General features: G+C 38.0%; 2 protein-coding genes across 7 annotated transcripts in view; one reads left to right on the top strand and one right to left on the bottom strand.

Annotated features, from left to right (window-relative positions):
- Positions 1-10046, top strand: part of APPL2 (adaptor protein, phosphotyrosine interacting with PH domain and leucine zipper 2) — a 35348-nt gene extending 25302 nt beyond the window's left edge. Inside the window, exons 10-21 of the mRNA XM_085569607.1 lie at positions 840-998; positions 1987-2175; positions 2494-2536; positions 2615-2671; positions 2786-2874; positions 3325-3477; positions 3601-3653; positions 4444-4618; positions 5255-5291; positions 5397-5537; positions 6222-6269; positions 7078-10046. Coding sequence (XP_085425733.1) covers positions 840-998; positions 1987-2175; positions 2494-2536; positions 2615-2671; positions 2786-2874; positions 3325-3477; positions 3601-3653; positions 4444-4618; positions 5255-5291; positions 5397-5537; positions 6222-6269; positions 7078-7206 — 1273 coding nt within the window. The 3' untranslated portion in view covers positions 7207-10046. The remainder of the gene's footprint in view (positions 1-839; positions 999-1986; positions 2176-2493; positions 2537-2614; positions 2672-2785; positions 2875-3324; positions 3478-3600; positions 3654-4443; positions 4619-5254; positions 5292-5396; positions 5538-6221; positions 6270-7077) is intronic.
- The window catches only part of WASHC4 (WASH complex subunit 4), a 69022-nt gene that overhangs the window by 22228 nt on the left and 27200 nt on the right, over positions 1-19594 (bottom strand). Inside the window, exons 24-34 of one of the 6 annotated variants that reach the window (XM_021536111.4) lie at positions 18767-18871; positions 17292-17426; positions 16641-16749; positions 15881-15947; positions 15055-15141; positions 14394-14541; positions 14153-14249; positions 13534-13730; positions 12442-12541; positions 11635-11710; positions 8639-10950 (exon numbers count right to left, since the gene is read on the bottom strand). In XM_021536111.4, coding sequence (XP_021391786.2) covers positions 11643-11710; positions 12442-12541; positions 13534-13730; positions 14153-14249; positions 14394-14541; positions 15055-15141; positions 15881-15947; positions 16641-16749; positions 17292-17426; positions 18767-18871 — 1113 coding nt within the window. In that variant the 3' untranslated portion in view covers positions 8639-10950; positions 11635-11642. Of the gene's footprint in view, positions 1-8638; positions 11711-12441; positions 12542-13533; positions 13731-14152; positions 14250-14393; positions 14542-15054; positions 15153-15880; positions 15948-16640; positions 16750-17291; positions 17427-18766; positions 18872-19594 lie in introns of those variants that run through there. The other 5 variants (XM_077783371.2, XM_021536119.4, XM_085569605.1 and 2 more) reach the window with 5 other exon arrangements.

The following is a 19594-nucleotide window of genomic DNA, read 5'->3' as shown; positions in this document are numbered from 1 at the left end:
AGCACTTTTCTTCCTACCTCGGAGATGGAAGAAGCACATCTTAGGAAGAGGAATACGCCTCAGAAACCAAGAATGTGCCAGGGAGGTTTTGTCAAAAGCATTTTGTGGTGCAACAAAAAATGACAGATCAAAAGATTGATTGAAATAACTCTGAGATGAAAACTGACAGCATAGTTCCACTGAGTTTAAAAATTGAATTTAAATAATTCTTATTTTGACATTCATGATGGATTAGAAAGGCATTGGCTTGCAAAATATGGCCTAATTTAATTCAGATCTGATATTTTCTGCATCACACCAAAGCAGAACACAGTATTATAAACAAAAAATTAAAACTAAAGTGAGATTTGAGATACAGGTTTTGCTGCTGTATTGTTCTGAACTAATGAAAATCCATGACCAGTTAATAGGTGGTGTCAAGGCAGGAATTCCTGTGTGTTACAGCCTTGGAGGCATTAGACAAAGTTCTAAGAAAGCCAAGAGATCCTGTAGTACAGCCTGCTTTGAACTATGCCATTATACTAGGGTAATGTCTGTATGTGTTCAGCAGTGTAGATTCATAGAAGCATTACTTTTAGAAGCTGTCTCTCAAAAAATAAATTTAACTCTACTTTCTCAACATGTTCCAACATTTCTCATGTGCTCATTTCAGTATCACAAAAGAGTATTTCCTATAAAGACTATTTGAAAAACTAATTTCATCTTTGAACTACCCTCCAAGGTAATCTAAGATGGTATTTTTGTTCATTTTGGCTTACAGATGTTACCTGTGTCCTGGTATAAATGGTTAATGATGGCTTTGGGTTTCTTTTTGTGTTGTTTTTTTTTTTTTTTTTCAGCATACAGGGAGAGCTGGATGCCGAGGCTGAAAAAATGAGAATATCCCAGCAGGACTTAATTGCAGTTAATGAATCTGTTTACACCCCAGATTCTGATGTAACTTCACCTACCATCAATAGAAATCTCATCCAGAAGGCTGGCTACCTTAATCTTAGAAAGTAAGAAGATTGTTATCTGCTGGTTTGTTTAGTGGCTACATTTTTGGGGGGAGAGTCATAAGGACTCCTCAGGTATTAATGTTTGAGGGTCCTAGGATTGGTAGCTCTACTTTTCATCCTCTGAGTACCTCTGTCATCTTTGGAAATGTGTTTTTGAAACTTTAACCAAATTAGAGGCATTTGAGACTATTTTTCTGAAAACAGAATTTTACTTCTTGATTGAATGTACCTACAGGAAAAATTTCCTGCATTCAAGTGGCTAAAAATTAGAAGCTGATGAGACTGGGTTCAGATTGTTCCCAGATCTTAAAAAAGACATAGTGTTTACAAAAGCAGCTATATTTTGTAGTTAATACATGTTTTTATTAATAACCTCTTTTACATAAATAAAAGCTTTATGGACAATGCAAGTTTGCAACTTTGAATTTGTATCATATGTAGAATTACCTCTGCAGATTTTACACATTTTCCATAAACTTCCACAGAAGTTAGGTATATTGGTGGCATATAATAACCCTATTTATGTGATTGATTAAATATCAGTTTATTATTTTGTTGATCCAGTAATTTTTTTCTTTGTGAGTGTACATCTAGTAATTTCTCTTGGTATTCCAAAAGCTGGATTACACTATAATAGGATTCTGTAGCTAAGAAAGAGATGGACTCCGAGATACGACTGCAGTAGATGCATATTTATATTATTATTCTTTTTGCTGAAACCACTCATAGGATTTCATGTCAATACTCTTTTATTCCTTAGCTAGAATATATGATTTTTAATTTGGATGTTTGGAATTAATTTAATTTATCAGCTTTCATTAAGGATTCGTTTCGGCTAGGAACAGGTGCTCCTTTTTCTTCTTAACAGACACCCGTCATTAAGAAAAATGCCAGAGTGAACATAAAGTTCTGATTAGCACCAGGACATGTTTGCAGTTTCATACCTGTTGCTTCTAAGCAGTAATGACCCACTGCATCTTCTCATCAGTAAAACAGGTCTGGTGACTACAACTTGGGAAAGACTCTATTTCTTCACTCAAGGTGGCAACTTGATGTGTCAGCCAAGGGGAGCAGTAGCTGGAGGATTGATTCAGGACCTGGATAACTGCTCTGTTATGGCTGTGGACTGTGAAGACAGAAGATACTGCTTTCAGATCACTACTCCTACAGGCAAAGCGTATGAGACAGGTTTTGTTTGAGGACAGCCAGTCACACCTACCCCTTCAGATGCTCTTTCCTGTAAAACTTGCTTGCTGTAGTAGTAAGCTTTTCTGGGTTTCCAGAAGGGTGTTTCCAAATTGAAAGCATATTCCTTCCAATACTCCCCCACAAGTGCCTGAATGGCACATGTGGTGTCTTTTAGCTGCAGCTTATTCATGATTCTTGTTCCTGTGGTAGTTAATGGATGTAAAGCATGGTGGTATTACTATAAGCACTGCAGTCTAGCAGTCCTGGTGTCCACTGTTAGCACTTACATGCTGTGTTTATATTTTAGGGGTATAACCCTTCAAGCAGAAAGCAAGAAAGAATACGAGGAGGTAAAAATATTTTCTTTTAAGTTACTATTCTTGCATACAAGTAAACTTGAAGACCTCAGTTTCATTTTTCCCTTCTAGTGGATATGTGCCATCAACAACATCTCCAGACAGATCTATCTCACTGACAATCCAGAGGTGGGAGCTTGTTTCCATCTTTCAGTCCATTTTTTCAACTTGCTGTCCCATTATTCTTCAACATGCTAAGGTAAACTACATGTCTAAAAGAGCTATTCTGTCTTGTTTTCATAGGCAGCTGCAATCAAATTAAATCAGACAGCCCTGCAAGCAGTGACTCCCATTACCAGCTTGGGAAAAAAACACGAAGTTCAGCACCCCAGGTAATGTTCTTTCTTACATGGAGCAGGGACTGTGTTGCTCAATACAACTGCAGGGAGCAGTTGTATTGAGCCTGGGGCTCAGGGGTCTTAAGATGTTGGGGTTGTCACTGAGAAGTGTAGATACAAGTCCAGGTCTCTGCTGATAATGCAGCTCTGAATATGGATGGGGCAGGGAGACAAATAGCCACTTTATTGCTTAAAGTCAGCCCAGGCTGAGTTATCTGCATTCAGATTTAATATACCAATGTTGACTTTTGTCCTAAATAATACTAGGTTAAAAAATATATTTTATTTGAGTTCTCAGTAACAGGTAAGTAGGAAAATACCTTATCTGTCTGTACAGTGGTTCAATCCTGCTTTGGATTTTTGGATAATCTTGTCTCCTTTCCAGAGCAAAGGTAGGCTGTTGCTGATGGATAGAAACATAATTTTTTTACATTTGCACTTCAGACAGACTGTAAAGAATATGGAAAATGACAAAATAATTCCCAGTGGATCAGCTGGCATTCAAGACTCCACACAACTCATTGCTCCTGGAACACCAATTCAATTTGATATCGTACTGCCCGCCATGGAATTTCTGGACCAGAACAGAGGTGGCAGGTATGGCCAGAGACAGTGATCCATCACTGTAACAGTGTGATTTCAGGCAAGGTGAAGTATTGCAGCATCTGTTAGTGGTGATGACCAGAGTCTGTAATTCAAGTTTTAATTCTTATTTCACAGGCGTGCAAACCCATTTGGGGAATCTGAAGACAGCAGTAAAGATGAGGAGGAAGGTCAGTGCTTCTTTCATCCAGATAAAATCAGTCATGATTTTAGCTACCCTGTGTCCCTTAAGGAAAGCACCTGACACGATGGAGCAAAGTAACAAATCCATAGTAAAGTGACCTTCCTGTACTAGCACATGCAGAGCTTAGCCCTGGCTCTTCTCTTCCCCTGTGCCTGGAACCCACAGCCCTGTCAGAAAACTGCTCTCAGAACCAAAGCAGTACCTCCTGCTCTGAACATTTGCCCTGCTTTCCCTTGCTCATAACTGGCCATAAATGGAGCCTGATCAATGGCTTTGCTACATAATGGCTGCTTAGTTGTCATTAAATCTTCTAGCGACAGTCAAGGAGCAAGGAAGGATTTGGTGAAAATCTCACTGGGCCCAGATGTATGGAAGGTCAGAAGGACACAGAAGAAAGGGAAGAATGTACAGGCTTAATGGAAGCCAAGGCTTGTGCACAGTCCTAAATTCATCACAGTTTATGTGCACCCAATAGCAAAATAGGCCAGAGAATTTTACTAGCTAATCAAATGAAGCATAAAGGACCAGTCATACTTTTAAAGCTTCCAGGCAACTACAGTAACTTCCTTCCCCACCTCCACACTGCTGCCTGTTCACGGTTTGAAACTGGGTCAGGGCACTGCGTGACTCATGGCAGAAAGCCACCACTCATGACAGTCACCAATCACAGGCTTACTCTTCAATTTCCAAAGTGAATAAAATAATTCCATTGATACTTTGAGCTACTGGAAAGTTGAAGTAGCACAGTGAAGGAAGTGATGGTTTTTCTCTTGCAGACTCCCTGCTGCAGCAGATGTTCGTGGTTCGCTTTTTGGGGTCCATGGCAGTTCAGTCGGATGAGACGTGTGAGGTGATTTATGAAGCCATGAGACAAGTGCTGGCTGCTCGGGCCATTCACAACATCTTCCGCATGACTGAATCCCACCTCATGGTCACCAGCAGGAACCTGAGGTTCTGTAAAAGCCTTAACTTGTCAATATTATCTTCTCTTCATACAATTTGTGATTTATTATGTATTGTTGGATTTGTTTTCCTAAGGCACACAACCTTTGAGGAAGCAAGATACCAAGAGTCTCTTGAAAACTCTTGAAAGAAATGTCTCCATTTTTTATTCTCTGGTACCTAGAAATGATCCTCCAGACCAAGTAGTAAGAATGCCCTATCTAAGGCATGTAGTGGGGGTATAAGACCCTGCAAAGATATAAAAAATGATGCAAAACAATGGATTGGAAAATTCTCTTTCCTAACAGTGTCCTTTGACAGTAGTGCCACTAGAAAATGCTGATGTCAGACATTCCCTTTAGCTGTGGTGTGTTTATGTCCCTCTGCATTTTGTGTTAGTCCAGGCATTCAGGATCCTCTCCAAGTGACTCAGAAAGGTGCTCTGACCTGTACCTGTCAGGCAGCTGAGAGTCAAGGCCTAGATTTGAACCGTGCCAATCACAGCTAAAGCACTTGATTCTGTGCATAGATTTCCTCATCTGTAAAACTGCTGGAATTACTGCCTTTCTATTATAAAGGCCCTTGAAATTACCAGGAATCACTCTAAAATAATTTTCTTTTTTTTTCCCCAACATGTAATTGCAGGTTAATAGATCCTCAAACCCAAGTTACACGAGCAAGTGTAAGTAACTTTTTCTATCACACCAGTGACTACTTAGTCCCAACAACCTGAGCTAACCTGCTAACTTGAGCTGGCTAAAACAAATTATTTATTTTAATTTTCCAGTTTGAACTCGCCACTGTGACACAGTTCGCTGCCCATCAGGAGAACAGGAGGCTGATTGGTTTTGTGGTCCACCTTAGTGAACCTCTGGGAGAAGAATCCATGAGTGCATATGTTTTTGAGAGCAACACAGAAGGGGAAAAGGTTTGTGTAACATTTAATAAAATTCTTTGTTTAGAAAACAGGTCTGGGGCTTCTTGGCTTACACATCTGGGAAACAGTGCTATAAAAGCAACAGCAGCTCAATTTCTGGCCAAGAAAACCCATGTTAACATGCAAGCCTTTACTGGCTTATGTCTAAAAGGGACCACATTAACAGATAATGCAGCAGCATATGTAAGGAGGAAAGGATGGGATTGTTAATCCCAGCATTAAGAGAGATGGGGAAAGTGCTGTCCAGCAGCAGCACTAACAAAAGGAATGTCAGTTATGTTGAGACATGTACAGCTGTGAAGCTTTCACAGACAAGGAGGACATGTGCCAACACCCCTGGCTGTTTGCTGCCTGCTGTAACAGAAATAAGGAGTGGGATGGAGAACTTTTGTCCCTACAAACATTTACACACACTGCCCCAAGTGTGGAAATAAAGTCTGGTGACTAAAACTGACCAAGATGAGTACAAAGATTTACCAGCCCCTGTGAGCTTTGAAGTTGAACCTGAGATAGTTTTCTTTATCAGTAGTTAGCACAGCAGATTGGTATTCCACCTCTGCTTTTAGGCCTGGTTTTAAGTCTAACTCTGCACTGACAGTCATGTGGTTTACTCATAAGCAAGAAAAAAAAAAAAACAGAACTGAATGAAACTTTACATGTATTTCTTTTTTCTAGATTTGCTATGCCATTAGCTTGGGAAAAGAAATTATTGCGGCACAGAAGGTAAGTTTGTTTCATTTTCTACATCTGTATGATACATCATGGTCTGCTTTTTGGCTGCACTGTCCAGGTACCTCTGATTTGCATTAAAAAAAAAAACCAAAACCACCTGCTACTCCTCCTAACTACAAAGTTTTGCAGACATTATTTAACACAGCAAAAATAAACTGTTTAATTTCATAGTAATGTGATTTGAGAAAAAATGTGCCACCTCAACTCAAATTCAAAATTACACAAATCTAAATGTTCATGTCAGAGAGAAAGCTGTGAGCAAAGTTTTGAAAAAACCAAACCAACTCTTTGGGATGATGTGTAAATCACACACGCTGCTGTTTCACTTCTAGAAATGTTCGTTCTTTCCCCACCTAGGGATGAAAATCAGTGTTTTTCCACTTAAAAGAAATGGCAGAGTTACCCTGTCCTTTGTAGATATATTTTATCTATATAGATGTGACATTATTATTTGCTGTATATTTTTGCTGCTAAGGTTTCAGAACCAGCTGTGCAGTGAGCTTTTAGTCACAACTACTAAGCATGTGTATAATAAATTCTTGAGACAGTTACTTTTCTCCTTTCTTTTCAATAACTAAAGCACAACAAAATAAAGACTCAAAAATAATTACTTTTCTTTCTTCTTAAATACTCAAGGGTTGTCTTTACATACCCAGAAAGGTATTATTTATGTTTCAAATCTTTATTCTAAACCTTGTTTAAAAAAAACCAAAGGTGCCAAAGCTGAGCAAGAAGCATTTGGAAACATATGTTCCTCAAAGGCTGCTGCAGCTTGCTGACCTCTCTTCTTTTTCTTCAGGATCCAGAAGCATTAGCTCAGCTAATGAAGTCTGTGCCATTAACAAGTGATGGGAAGTTCATGCTTCTGAATGATGTGTCAGAAGAGGATGGAACCATGCATGAAGGAGGGGAGGAATCAGAAGCATAAGCAGCTCCTGTCACTTCCTGCAGCCTGTGTGGGAGTAGAAAAGCAGGGAGTCTTTTTGCAAGAATCTCTGGTTTTCAGTCACCTGCACACACCTGAGGCCAGCTGCCCTTTCCTGCTGGAGAGCAGTGGTGTCTCTGCAGTAGAGCCCCTCTGGATTTACAGTGGAAGCACAGCAGGACTCAGGCATTCAGCATTTGTCAGTGTGTAGGGTGGAGCTGTGGCTGGGGAGCTGACAGTCCTGAGCTGGAGGCCAGTGCTGCTGGTGGGCAGGAGAGCACAGCTGTCAGCCACCGAGGGTTAATGGCATTTCTTACATTTACAGGGCCAGCAGCCTCTCATTCCACTGAAATACGTGTGAGCTGCCAGCTCCTCTGACAAATATCAGGCCTCAAATTTCCTACCATAGTCAATTTTTATAGTTTGCATGATTATGTGCATCTGAATGAAGGTTAAAAATGCACTATCTACTTTATTTCAGATGAAGTTATTTTTAGTCTAGTTTATGTGTAACAAGATTTACTTTTTGTGTTAGCCTATTTACAAAACAATTTGTTAAACACTAAATTTTTCCTATTAATATAATCTATTTTTATATTGCATCTAGACAAAGCTTACAAAACAAATCTAAGTGCCTACTCTTACCTTCCAGGGGGCCACACTCTCACATTCTGTAATTAAATAATGGACAAATTGTACCTCCTTGATTTATTATTCTAAACACCACTGACATGCAAACCTGAAAAGTAGGCAATGAATGTGGCATGTTAGCTGTGTGCAGTTTTTCTATGGTTAGGTTTCTTGCCAGAGATGATGATAGTAGGACAAATAAGTACTTTTATAGTAAGAATTCTTTGTATTTTTAACATTGTGGTGACATGCAACAGCTGAGTCTACCAGCAACCTTTGGTTTTAAGAAACTGAGCAATAAAACATTAGATTATAAGTCTACAATGTATTGACAAGTCTCATAATACATTCCTGAGATTAGACACTAGAGAGATTTGGATAACAAGTTTACATATTTTTTCCATCCTGAAAACATCAGCAACATTACTTTGCAAAATAGACTAAATAAAGAGCTGTTGGGGGGGGGGGGGCGTTGTAATCTGTAGTATAGGTTCTATTAATCAAGATAAGGTACCTAGAAAAAACAGATGAAATTCCTCAAACTTAATTTAACTCTTCTAGTGACCAAGAAACTAGATTTTCCATATGCAGAATCTGTGCAACAGTATCTGAAAGATCCCAGATTGGAAGTGTTTGATGTGGAATAAATTTAATTTAACTGGTTATTGAGTGTTTAAAAAAGTGCTGTGGAAGAAAACTGTTAGTAACTGATAGAAAAACTTCTTCGTAAATAAAAGCTGAAGCTGTCTTATTAAAAAAATTAACATCCACTGAACTGGTGTTATTGAAAACACTGGGAGTGAGGTTCTCAAAATTGCATTTATTAACACAGTTTTATGTACATAATGTTCTCTACTCACAAACCAAAGAGACCGGAGTAACAAAATGCCCTTTTGCACAATGAGTTAGGAAACATTAAGTATTACATTTGGTCCTTTGTACCTGAGAAGCTGAAAACAGCTGTTGATGGACATCTGATGCAACTCAAATTTTTTTCTGGTTCCAGGCTGCATTAGGACCTGCAGAATATGCCCTTCAGCACCAGGAATTTGCAGCAGCTGGGTGCTGCTGGGGCCATGCAAACCCATGATGGCAGGGCTGACAGGGAGCTGGGTGTCCACAACCCCTTGGAGAGCAGCTGCTGCTCTCCAGCAGCCTTGGCACAAGGCTGAACACCTGAGGGCAGTGGTGACAGCTGCCTGCTGGGGGTGAGAGCCTGCCTTCAGCCCTGTCCTGAAGGAAAAATTCCTACATGTGTTTTTATGTCCCTGCAGAAAGCTCATCATCCTCACTTCTATCACCCCTGGAGATTTCTGAATGAGCACGTTTCATTCAGTTTAGGGGATTTTTTGTTTTAGCTCCACTGTCTCATCTCCAGACAACCAGTTAGGGTCAATTTAGTTCCTGTAATTGCAACAGGAGGTCACAAGCAACAGAAAGAGTAGTAGCACCACAGCATGAATTTTGCCCCCCTTCCATATCCTTGTGGGGAGAAAAAAGGATTTAATGCAACTCATGATATCCAAACCCAGGACCCACCTTGGATTTCAGATGAGAAAAATATTTCTGCATGTCTATGCTGCTACATGACAAAGAGAAAGAAGGGAATACAAACTACAGTCCTGTGTTAGCAAGAATAGCTCTATTATCACTGTACATATTTGTGTATGTATATATTTTTGCCACATAGAGTATACATTCAGTTCTCCCAGATTAAACAGGCATCTATAAAAATAGGCTATGTCTTTCCTCTAGAATTTCCATCACCAGAACCATATTAATTTGTTAACCACCATACATGAAGGCAGTGCTCAGTTCACTTTATGTTCAACTGCAAAGTCTTACCTTAGCAAGATAATGTCTTTCCAAAAGAAAAAAAAAATGGAGAAGGGAAAATACAAGTGCAGACTAGAGTGTGGGCTGTGTCTTGACTGCACACAGCTCCCTAGCAAGGCCATCCTGGGGAAAGGAACACCATCTATGGGTGATTCTGCCATTGCTGTGGAAGAAGGAAATGGAGCACTTGGCCATTCCACTCCACGAACTTAGGTGACTTCAGCAGAGATGGGAATGTGGAAGGCTGTCCATAGCAACTGCAGCAGGATGGGAAGCAGCAGCAAGAATGCTGATCTCAGCAATGCTACTGAGAGTTCAGTGTGGGCACAGTTTGGTCAAAATAGTGTACGCAAATTAAAAAAAAACCCTGTATCAAAGTAAAAAGCAAAAAAATGTAAATCAAGTAATGCAGCATCCTTTAGGGCAGTTATAATGAACTAAAAATAAAAACTTGAATGAGCCCAGCTGATTTTAACAGCCCATGAAGCTTGTGTTGTCAGAAACAACAAATGGAACGTTCAAATCAGTCTGGTCTTTCCAGCTGCAACAAAACATTCATCCTTGCTGTTTGAATGTTGAAGTGACTGGCAGGAAAGGGCAAATCAGAAGTATGTCAGGAATTGTTTGAACCAATGATCCAAGAGTGGGGGGAACAATTTGAACCATTAAAACAAATATTAAAGAAAGTTTGGTCTAAAAATAGTTTAAGAGTGCAAAAAAACCCCCACCAAGGGTAGTTCTCTCAGCTGGACTGACTGGAGTAGTTTATTCTGGTTGGTAAGAACTAGAAGGGTGTTAATGTTCTGGGAGATTAAAACACACCTGTGTATTTTAATAAAGGTGGTATTTTCTTTTAAGTTAAGTCTAACTACTTAAGTTAGGAATCCAAGTAATTCTTGCACAATCTAGAACCTCTACTTGCAGGCATGGACAGATGTTAAATAGAGTTCTCACAGTGTTCAGCAGTTTCTGAGCCTGCAGTGCAATTATTGTTAATAATCAGGCATGTAAGACTGTATGAACGACACATGGTACAACAGACCTACAAAGGCTAGGAAATACAGAATTGAGGCTGAAACTTTCAATTAGGCACAACATGTTAATGAACTGTAAGATCACTTAATAGTTACAGACACCCATCACAGTGTCTGGTCATAAAAGGAAGAGCTGATTGTGGTTCTGTCTTGGCTCTGGATTTCCTTACTTCTGTGGATGCAAATCAGACCTTCAGTATGAAATGAGAAGTAATTTGTTATGTTCTGCTTTTCTTGTTTTCCCATTCTTTGATAAGGGGACAAAAACAGGGGGAAATAAATGTTTGATGGGATCCTAAGTTTCCCACAGTACAAATACTGTCTATAGTAATAACAAGGGGATTTAGAATAAAACAGTAATAAGCATTTCCACTTTGTGTAATACATTTAACATACACTCACAACATACACTGTTAAACCCACAGTGTAATCTGTCACTGCCTTAAATGCAACAGGACTGCACAATGACATGTCTCAATTATTTTTTGGGTAACAGATACAGCCAATAACTGGATTCAGGTTTTTTTTCTGGTTGAAGAGATGGCAGTTCAAATCTTGGACCAACAGCCTATGAGTTTGGGTTTTTTTAAATGCAATCATAGAGATGCGAGAATGCATCTAGAAATTAATAAGGATTTTTTAATCTGCACATTTATACTTTAAAATAACTACCTCCAAGGTCATCATTTTATTAAATTATTTTCAATCTAAAGAAAGTGTTGTAAATAATGCAAACTCCTGAAAAATAGGAGTTTCTACAGGAAATATAGACAAACACAGACCTAGCCTCAGTGGATGCTAGTATACTACTGTACATTTTCTCTTGGATTTAACAGAGCAAGTAAATAATATCTAGTGCTTTAGCCCCTACACACTGTTACTGATAAAGACAAGGACATGAGATATTTGAGTAAGTAATCATCACCCATACCAGCCATGTCATTTCACAACAGGCTCCACAGGTGTAGAGTTGGAAAGATCTCCATTGCTTGCTTTACCAGATTCTTCTACAAAGATAAAAAAAAGGCATGGATCATATTTAATACTCTATTTGAAACAAAACCCCCTCAAATCCTAAGTAACTTATGATCAAACTGCATTTCTTTATCTTGATCCTTAGGAGCATTCTCATTTCTTTGGAAATAATTTTCCAAGAGAATCTTTCAGAATTAATGAGGGAGAATATAAAACCAGGAATAGAAATGCAAAACACTAATGTTGCCTAGTCAAGAGACCACACCACAAATTAAAATCTTACCCTTTGAATATAGAATTCAATGGGAGACCAAGCATCAAACATCTGAATATCCACAGTAACTGCATCATCTGCTATGTAAGTTGAAAGCCAGCTCGTACAACAGGTGAAAACCACTTTATTTTACACCACCTAAGGCTGTCATACTGGTAATTGAAGAGGTAAGTATGATGCTGAAGTTACTGAATTTAATATTACTGCAAGTATGCAATTCTGCCTGTCCCAGGCTTTTTTCATCAGTTGGGTCTTCTGTGGTGTTGCTTTTTTTTCCATACCTCAGAGATGCCCATCTTGAAATTCACCTATTCCAAAGAAGGACTTCTTGATCTCTTCTTGCTGAGTCTAAATCACCCATGACCACATAAACCTCTCTCTGGAATACTCAATCAGGCTCAATAAGCAAGAAAGCAGCCATGGGAAAAAACCTCTATTAAGGCATACAATTTCAGTAGCCTAAATGTTCTACATACAGGATTCACTCACCTTCTTTTTCTTTCTTTTCCTGGCTTTCTTCTGCTGCAGTTTTATCTGCTCTGAAAAAAATTCTTGCACTACTTAGTGAGAAATAAAGGAGTTCAAATTCCTAAGGGAAAAGATAAAGAGGAGCACCAGTGTATCACAAGTTTGTAGACAAATATCAATGGGATTTTTCATGAGCATCTCAGGCTCCTAGATTTCGGTATCTAAATCACTTAAATGCTCTTAAAAATCTTCCTCCCTTCTACCTTATTCAAATGCATTTTACAAAGCAAATGTCAAATTACATTAAATGGCAACTAAAGCAACTAAAGCATCACTGCAATAAATCTAACACTGATCTTCTGAGGCTGAAAATGAGGTTTGTAGCTGCAGTAAGAACTTAGAGCAACATGCCCATGGAAAATCATGCAAGCCAATAGTTTGAAAAACCACAAGCCTGAGCAGTATCTGAACAAGGTTCCATTATGTGGTTTTTTTAACAGAGGACCAAACAGTGCACACTTCTGGGAACCATGAGGGCATACAGGGCTTTATCTATTCCAACAAGACATTACAGAATGTAATCATGGGCTGTAAAAATAGCCATTGACAGATTTGTCCCATAGGCTTCTCCAGTCAAGAGATAGAAAGCACCACACCACAGATGAAACTTGAGCTGCTGTGCTCCAAAATTCAAATGCACCTTTCCTCTGTTTGATAGCTAATGCATCATTCAATTTAGCAGCTCAGAATTAACACACGGGAAGCTCTGAGGGTTCAAAGCATTATGTGTAATCTTTGTTATAAGAAGTTTAACCAAAAGATATTCTCTCCTTTTCAAGCATTTATGGTTTAGTTGCATTAGATTTCAAATTCCATGGGACAAAGAATTCCAAAGAAACAAGTCTTCAAATATCACAAAAACCAAATACGTTCCCTTCAGGTCATACACCCCAAGGCTTTATGCATTTTTTGCACTGTTGCTGTAGACAGTACTCTGGATTTGGCTCTCAATGAGCTCCATCAGAACAGTTACATGATTTGTGACAAGTAAGTGCAGAAGCCAATACAGAACAGAAATTGTTACCAGAACACGTAACCAGGCCCATGCTGTACCTGTAAACAAACTTCCAGTCGCTTGTGGGTAAGGTTCATTGTCTGTAGTAGTTTCTCATCTTGATTAGTGGATTGCACATTCTGTTGCTTAGCTACTGCTCTTATTTCCTTCACATACTTCTCTCTAACAGACTGGAACCAGTGCAGAGAATCAAACTCCTGGTACTGATCCAAAAGCTTCAGAATGTAAGCCACACCTAGTCATTAACAAATCATGTACTAAAGTCAACATGCAATTTGCAAAACATTTTGTGAGTGTCTTTAATGGATGAGCTTAAGTGGATAATTCCATGCAAATTAATTTACAATTAATCTATCAGGAAAAATTACAATAAAGAACAATCTCAAATTTTTTTAAACATCACTTCTCCAAATACTTGCATTCCGTCTCATCTGGATGAGAACCACAAGCTTGGAAAGAAATTTGGAAGCTCCAATGTATGTTAGGAAATTCTGAACACAACCATAACTCTCAAATCCATTGTGCTGAATCAAGGATAAATCCAAATAAATTCTGGAATTTTTAATTATGGGAGCAGACGAAGTATAAACAAAACTTTTCTTGCAAATGTCCATTATGTTGGCTTACCCAAAGGCTAGCGAGGGTGCCAAAACTTACCCATGGCAAACCCATCATCAGTGAAAGCTGCTCCACTTTTGTTCTTCTTATTCAACTTCTCCTTGCAACTGATTGAATGCTCCACAAAATTGAGGGTCTGAAAAAATGAAAGGCTGTCTTGGAATCACAAGGAGACTCACAAATGTCACAAGGCATTGTCATACACGCACACTACAGTCTAACACGAAGCATTTAAACACAGCCCTGACCTGACCAGACCTTTCTGGATGCAGACACTCACCAGGGGGGGGACGATGATGTAGAAGTTGCGCAGGTGCATGTTCTTCGGGCTGCGGAACTCGGGCGCAAACACGTCCACCAGCATTTTGAAGTACTCTGTTCCCTCTGCAAAGTTCCGGGTCAGGTCACTGAGCACAGAGTCCAGCTGCCTGCAAGGGATGAGCAATGAGTTACCTGGCTCTGCTGGAAATCCCTTTGCTTAGCCACCTCTTGGGATGACAACCCTTTCTTTGCCCTTTGCCTACATCCACAATCCAGGATTTGGGAGAGTACCCGCCCTCTACAGCCCATTTGAATAGTGGTTTTTGATTTCATTGTCTCAAAAAAAGGCCTATGAATAGAATACTTCCATCTTTTTTATCCAAGATCCTGAAAACTTTAAGAGTAGAGCTCAGGCACACAGTGAGGAAAGCTTGTTATCTTTTAAACAAGGACTTTTTTCAAGAAATCAGGTTCTAGGTCTGTTACTATCAATGCTGCTTCACATTTTCAAAATAACTGTTTCTATTTATTTTGCTTTGAAACAAGTATTTTTGCAAAAAGGCACAAGAACTTTTAATACACACACACACAAAAAACTAATGGCTGCATTTATAAACATAAAATGGAAATTTTCTAATCCTACCCCTGCCCCAGACCTCAAAAGCATGATGTTAGTGTACCTTGCTGCTTTTTGTGTTTCTTCTGAGAGTCCTTCTTCTTTCACCAGCTCTTCAAAGTTAACAATATCTTCCAGATCAGGAACAAACCTGAAAACTTACTGTTTGTTAGGATTATGCTAAACTTCTGTATTCATTGAAGTATCTAATCTGATTTATAATTTACTTAGTTTAATCTTCTGGGCTTGAACTACTTAGTTCAAGTTATGTCATATCTGTCATATATTCTCATCCAGGCTTTATTAACCTCATTTCTAAACACATACACTTCTGTTTTTACTGGGCTATCATCTCTCTCTAGCACTTGATACTTTTGATAACTCTAAGTTTACTATTATTGCAAGAAAACCATTTCTTATTATGTAGAAGTTACTATGTTTTAATGACCTTTCATAAGCTGAATAAATAGACAATAAATAGACAAAATATATATTTCATAAGTAGACAAAATCTATACAGAAAAAGGCATGAAAGGAATGTGTTTTCCCAGTTCCTCAAAGTTTGTATTATTTTTCCTTAATGCACCCTTGAAATTATTTAACATCACGAATTGCTGGCTTATGGACTAATGTCTTACTAATGTGTACATTCCATTAACTTTTTTGCCATGTTTTTCCATATAAATTGTTTTAATTTTTGTGATTTATGTCCATCAATGTACAGTGCTGAATCTCAGCACTGTCTTCAATAATTCTACTTGAATGAGAGCATATAAATAGAGCTTTTCAAATTTATGGGGACTAGATAAGGGCACAGGGAATATCAGGAAGAATAGAGAGCAAGAGGAAAAGAAGGAGCTAAGAGAAAAATGAAATATTTGTAAAAATACCTAATGGCACTACTGCAGCAGTGAAGTCCACCAGATCTTATCATGCGTACATAACCCATAGCATTGCCTTTAAAAACAAGAAAAAAACAAGGAAGCAATTTATAATAACTGAAACACACACACACTCTTCATAGTTCCTACAGGCTCTGAAATGTAAATTAAAGTTGCCATGTAGTTCTGGCACAGAACTTGGCTCTGAAAGCTAAGTTATAGAAGTTAAACTGAACCCTGCTATCAAAACTCTATGTAGAGAAATAAAACAAAAATGCATCATCAAGCAATGTTTTCTTCACTTTGATTAATGTGCCCAGTGGAAAGAGTTTGGGTCATTTTTAAGTTCAGATCAGTTCTGCACATTCACAGCATCAGTGGCTGAAAATATCATTGTCACATCATGCATCACTCAAGGATACTTCAGCTGGATATATGGCCCATTTTTTAAATACATGAACTTAACAGTAATAGGTTTTTAGGAGGAAATACACTCAACATGGGTAAAAATCAGTTCCATAACAAAGCAAAGAACTGAAAAGGGAATGGGAATCTATGCAAGCTATAACTGTATTTTAGATTAAGACATGCAAAGGCCATTTCTGTATAATTAAATGAAAGAATGTACTTAGCATGGGCTACAAGTGAATTACTTTCCATCTGACTGGAATTAAATCTAGCTTTAGCCTAAGCTAAAATGTCAGTTAGTAGGTGATGAAGATCTCTTCCATTTATTAACATTTATAAAAGGTTAGATAGCATTTCATACCAATTTGACTTATGAGTTGTCTGAACTGGTCAAGATAGCTCTGGCCATCTGGGGTTATTCCAAGTTTTCTGATGCCACGGTTGAATTTATCTGCTCTTTCAAATGGATACTAGAAAAAAATATAAATTATTTGTAATAATTACCCTTAAAAAAAAGTTTTTCATCACATCAATAAAATTCTATTTGTAATGTGGTTTTACACCACATTTACAGCTTTGGTTTCTTATAAATTATATACCTGTTTGTCTGTATAATTCACAAGAGTCATTTTACCTAGTCACTTCTGCAAGTTGATCACAGCATTTTGGATTCCACTCAAGTAAGCTTATTATTCAAAACTGAAAACTGTAATGCATGAGTTGAACAAGAAGTTTAGAACCTCCTAGAACAGACTACGACTCCATCAAATCATCCTTAAATCACTGAGAGAATGATTTTAGCCAACTCCATATTTACAGAGCAGACAGAATGAAACAAAACACTCCTGAATACAGACATTGGTAACACTGCATTTTGCCAGGAGAAAAGCTGTCCCCTTGTCTGGGGATACACATTTAAATCATAGCAGTGTTATGGTTTGGTGCACCTTCAGTCACATGAAAGTAGCAAATCTTTTAAAAAATTTCTCTTCAGCCTTCAAAAACACTGTACCTTGTGATCATTTTGATCCTTGACTTCCCTGAAGAATCTGATGTCTTTGATAAGTCTGGATTTGATATGTTCATCATACATGAACTGGCTAAAAATGTAAAACTTTTTCCTCAAGAATTGGTAAGTGAAATTTACCTAGGAGGCAAAAAGAAAAAAAAACCAGTCAAATCAAGAAAGTCAGCAAAGTAACAAAGACATCTAACACCCTGTTTTCACCATATGCCTGTGTAACTTCTAATGAAAGTTCTCAACTTTGTTTTTTCATTTTTCCTTATTCTTTTAAAACAGTGAAATCATTCTTCTGGAAGGAAAGGACCAAGTGTCAAGGTTAGTATTTCAGTTGATCACCTGCCCTACACAGCCATTATTTTATCTGGAATATCCTGTAACTGTCCTTTTTGAAATAATACAAATGTCAAGTGGAAACAGATGGACATTATAAATTTCCTTAGTCCGTAGAATCTGCATAACCTCCTGACACAACTTTTTCACTTCCTCAAAAAGTTTTCTAAAATACTTTCTCATCTCAATACATCTCATGTCTGCAAAAACAACTTAACTCACAAGCAGAAGTGAGTAAATCTACATCACCAAAAATAATGGGAGTAGCAGCATTTTTGAGAAAGTCCCCTCTCTCCCACTCTCAGAATAAAAGTGAAAGAAATAATTAAAATTTTATTTTCAGTAATTTCCACTTCTAAAATAATGGCTTGAGAGTGGGTTCAATATTTCAGCAAGTTCCTTTTTTTTTTTTTTTTTTCCTAATAGAGCCAAAATAATAGAAAAAAGGAAACAGAAACAAGGTGGAACTTAAGCAGCAGACTGGAAAGCACTGACCTGAAAACACCTTTATCATTGTATCCAAACTTGATACTGATACAAACTTGATTACTTCCTGCTGTAGCAGACACAATGCACATCTTTGTGTTTGCCTTGCAAAGAGGCAAATACCTTTGGCTGGTTAAAATGGCCATCTATACCTCAGACATCATTAAAAGCTTTGAAATAAGAATTCATTTTTCCAACAAGTGATGAGAGGTCTGTAGCTTTATTTTGAAAATTGAACAGCTGGTATTTCTTAAGCATAACAATTACAAGAAGAACTTAGAAAAATTAACATTGCGTTTTTTCAAGACTTTAACTGCAGCAGATGTATCTGTCTACTAAGTGCCAATAAGGAGAAAATCATGGCACACTGTTCAGAACAGTCCAACCAGAACATCTATCACTCCTTTGATGTAGTTTTAGATCTCTTCTCTAAACATTTTGTTAATTGGAAGTGATAACCCTCAAAACTTTGTGATATTGATTTGTCCACATCCAAGAACTCGCTTGTTTTATTAATTCACACAGAACCTTGTTACTGCGTTTTTAAAACTGCATAACCAAATAAACTATTAGGAGATGCAAGGAGGAGGTTTTTGTGCACCATCACAAACAAATGGCCCAACAGCAGCAGTGCAAAAGATACTCACTGTTGTGTTCATGATTCCTGTTCCATGAGTTCGAATTGAGTTAGCGATGTGTCGGATATTGATGGTGTTCAAGTGTTTGTTATTACTTGTTCTTTCAATGAAGATCTGGGAGGCAGAGAGGGAAAAATAAAGTTAAATACCCAAAACTGGTTCTGTGATAAATTATTGATCCAAATAGCCTATATCCTGAAAGCAGCTGATAACTGGTGATTAGGGAAAGAACCAAGAAAATACAGCATGGATACAATGAATGTCACCTGATCAATTCTTCCAATTTCTACATAGCTGTGATTCAACAATTCTAAGGCAGATGTTGCACTAAAGACTCCCACATTTGAGATTATATCCTACATTAAGTAGTCTAAATTCTTTTGGCACCTGTTTGCACTTTTGACCCCACATATAGCACAGCAATAAATTCCACTACTGAATTAAAAGCTATGAAAAAAAGTACTTATTTTCTTTCAGGAAGCTGCTCACTTTTTAGTGGGCTCCTCATTCTCACATTGTGAGAAACCTCAAAGGTTTGTTCCCTGTCCACATTCTCCATGTCATTCACTGCTTCATCTCTCCAATAACCTATTTTCAGATACATATTTTTCAAGCTCAAAAATCACATTTTTCAAGCTCAAAAATCACTACATACTTAGTATATTCTTATAGAGCAGACAATTATCCTTGCTGCCTTCTAGCTTCACTGGAAAATTGACATGGAGTGTTCCTACTGGCAAAACATTTCCAAAATATGCTACACAACATTCTCCAAGAACAACCCATGGCATCCCACAAGATATTTTCCTAGAGCACCTATTTTTTTATAGCTTCTCA

The sequence above is a fragment of the Lonchura striata genome, chromosome 1A, assembly GCF_050655825.1.
Source record: "Lonchura striata isolate lonStrDom1 chromosome 1A, ASM5065582v1, whole genome shotgun sequence".
Lineage (NCBI taxonomy): Eukaryota > Metazoa > Chordata > Aves > Passeriformes > Estrildidae > Lonchura > Lonchura striata.
The sequence above is the reverse complement of the archived record's forward strand: the minus strand, read 5'-3'. Positions and strand labels throughout refer to the sequence as shown.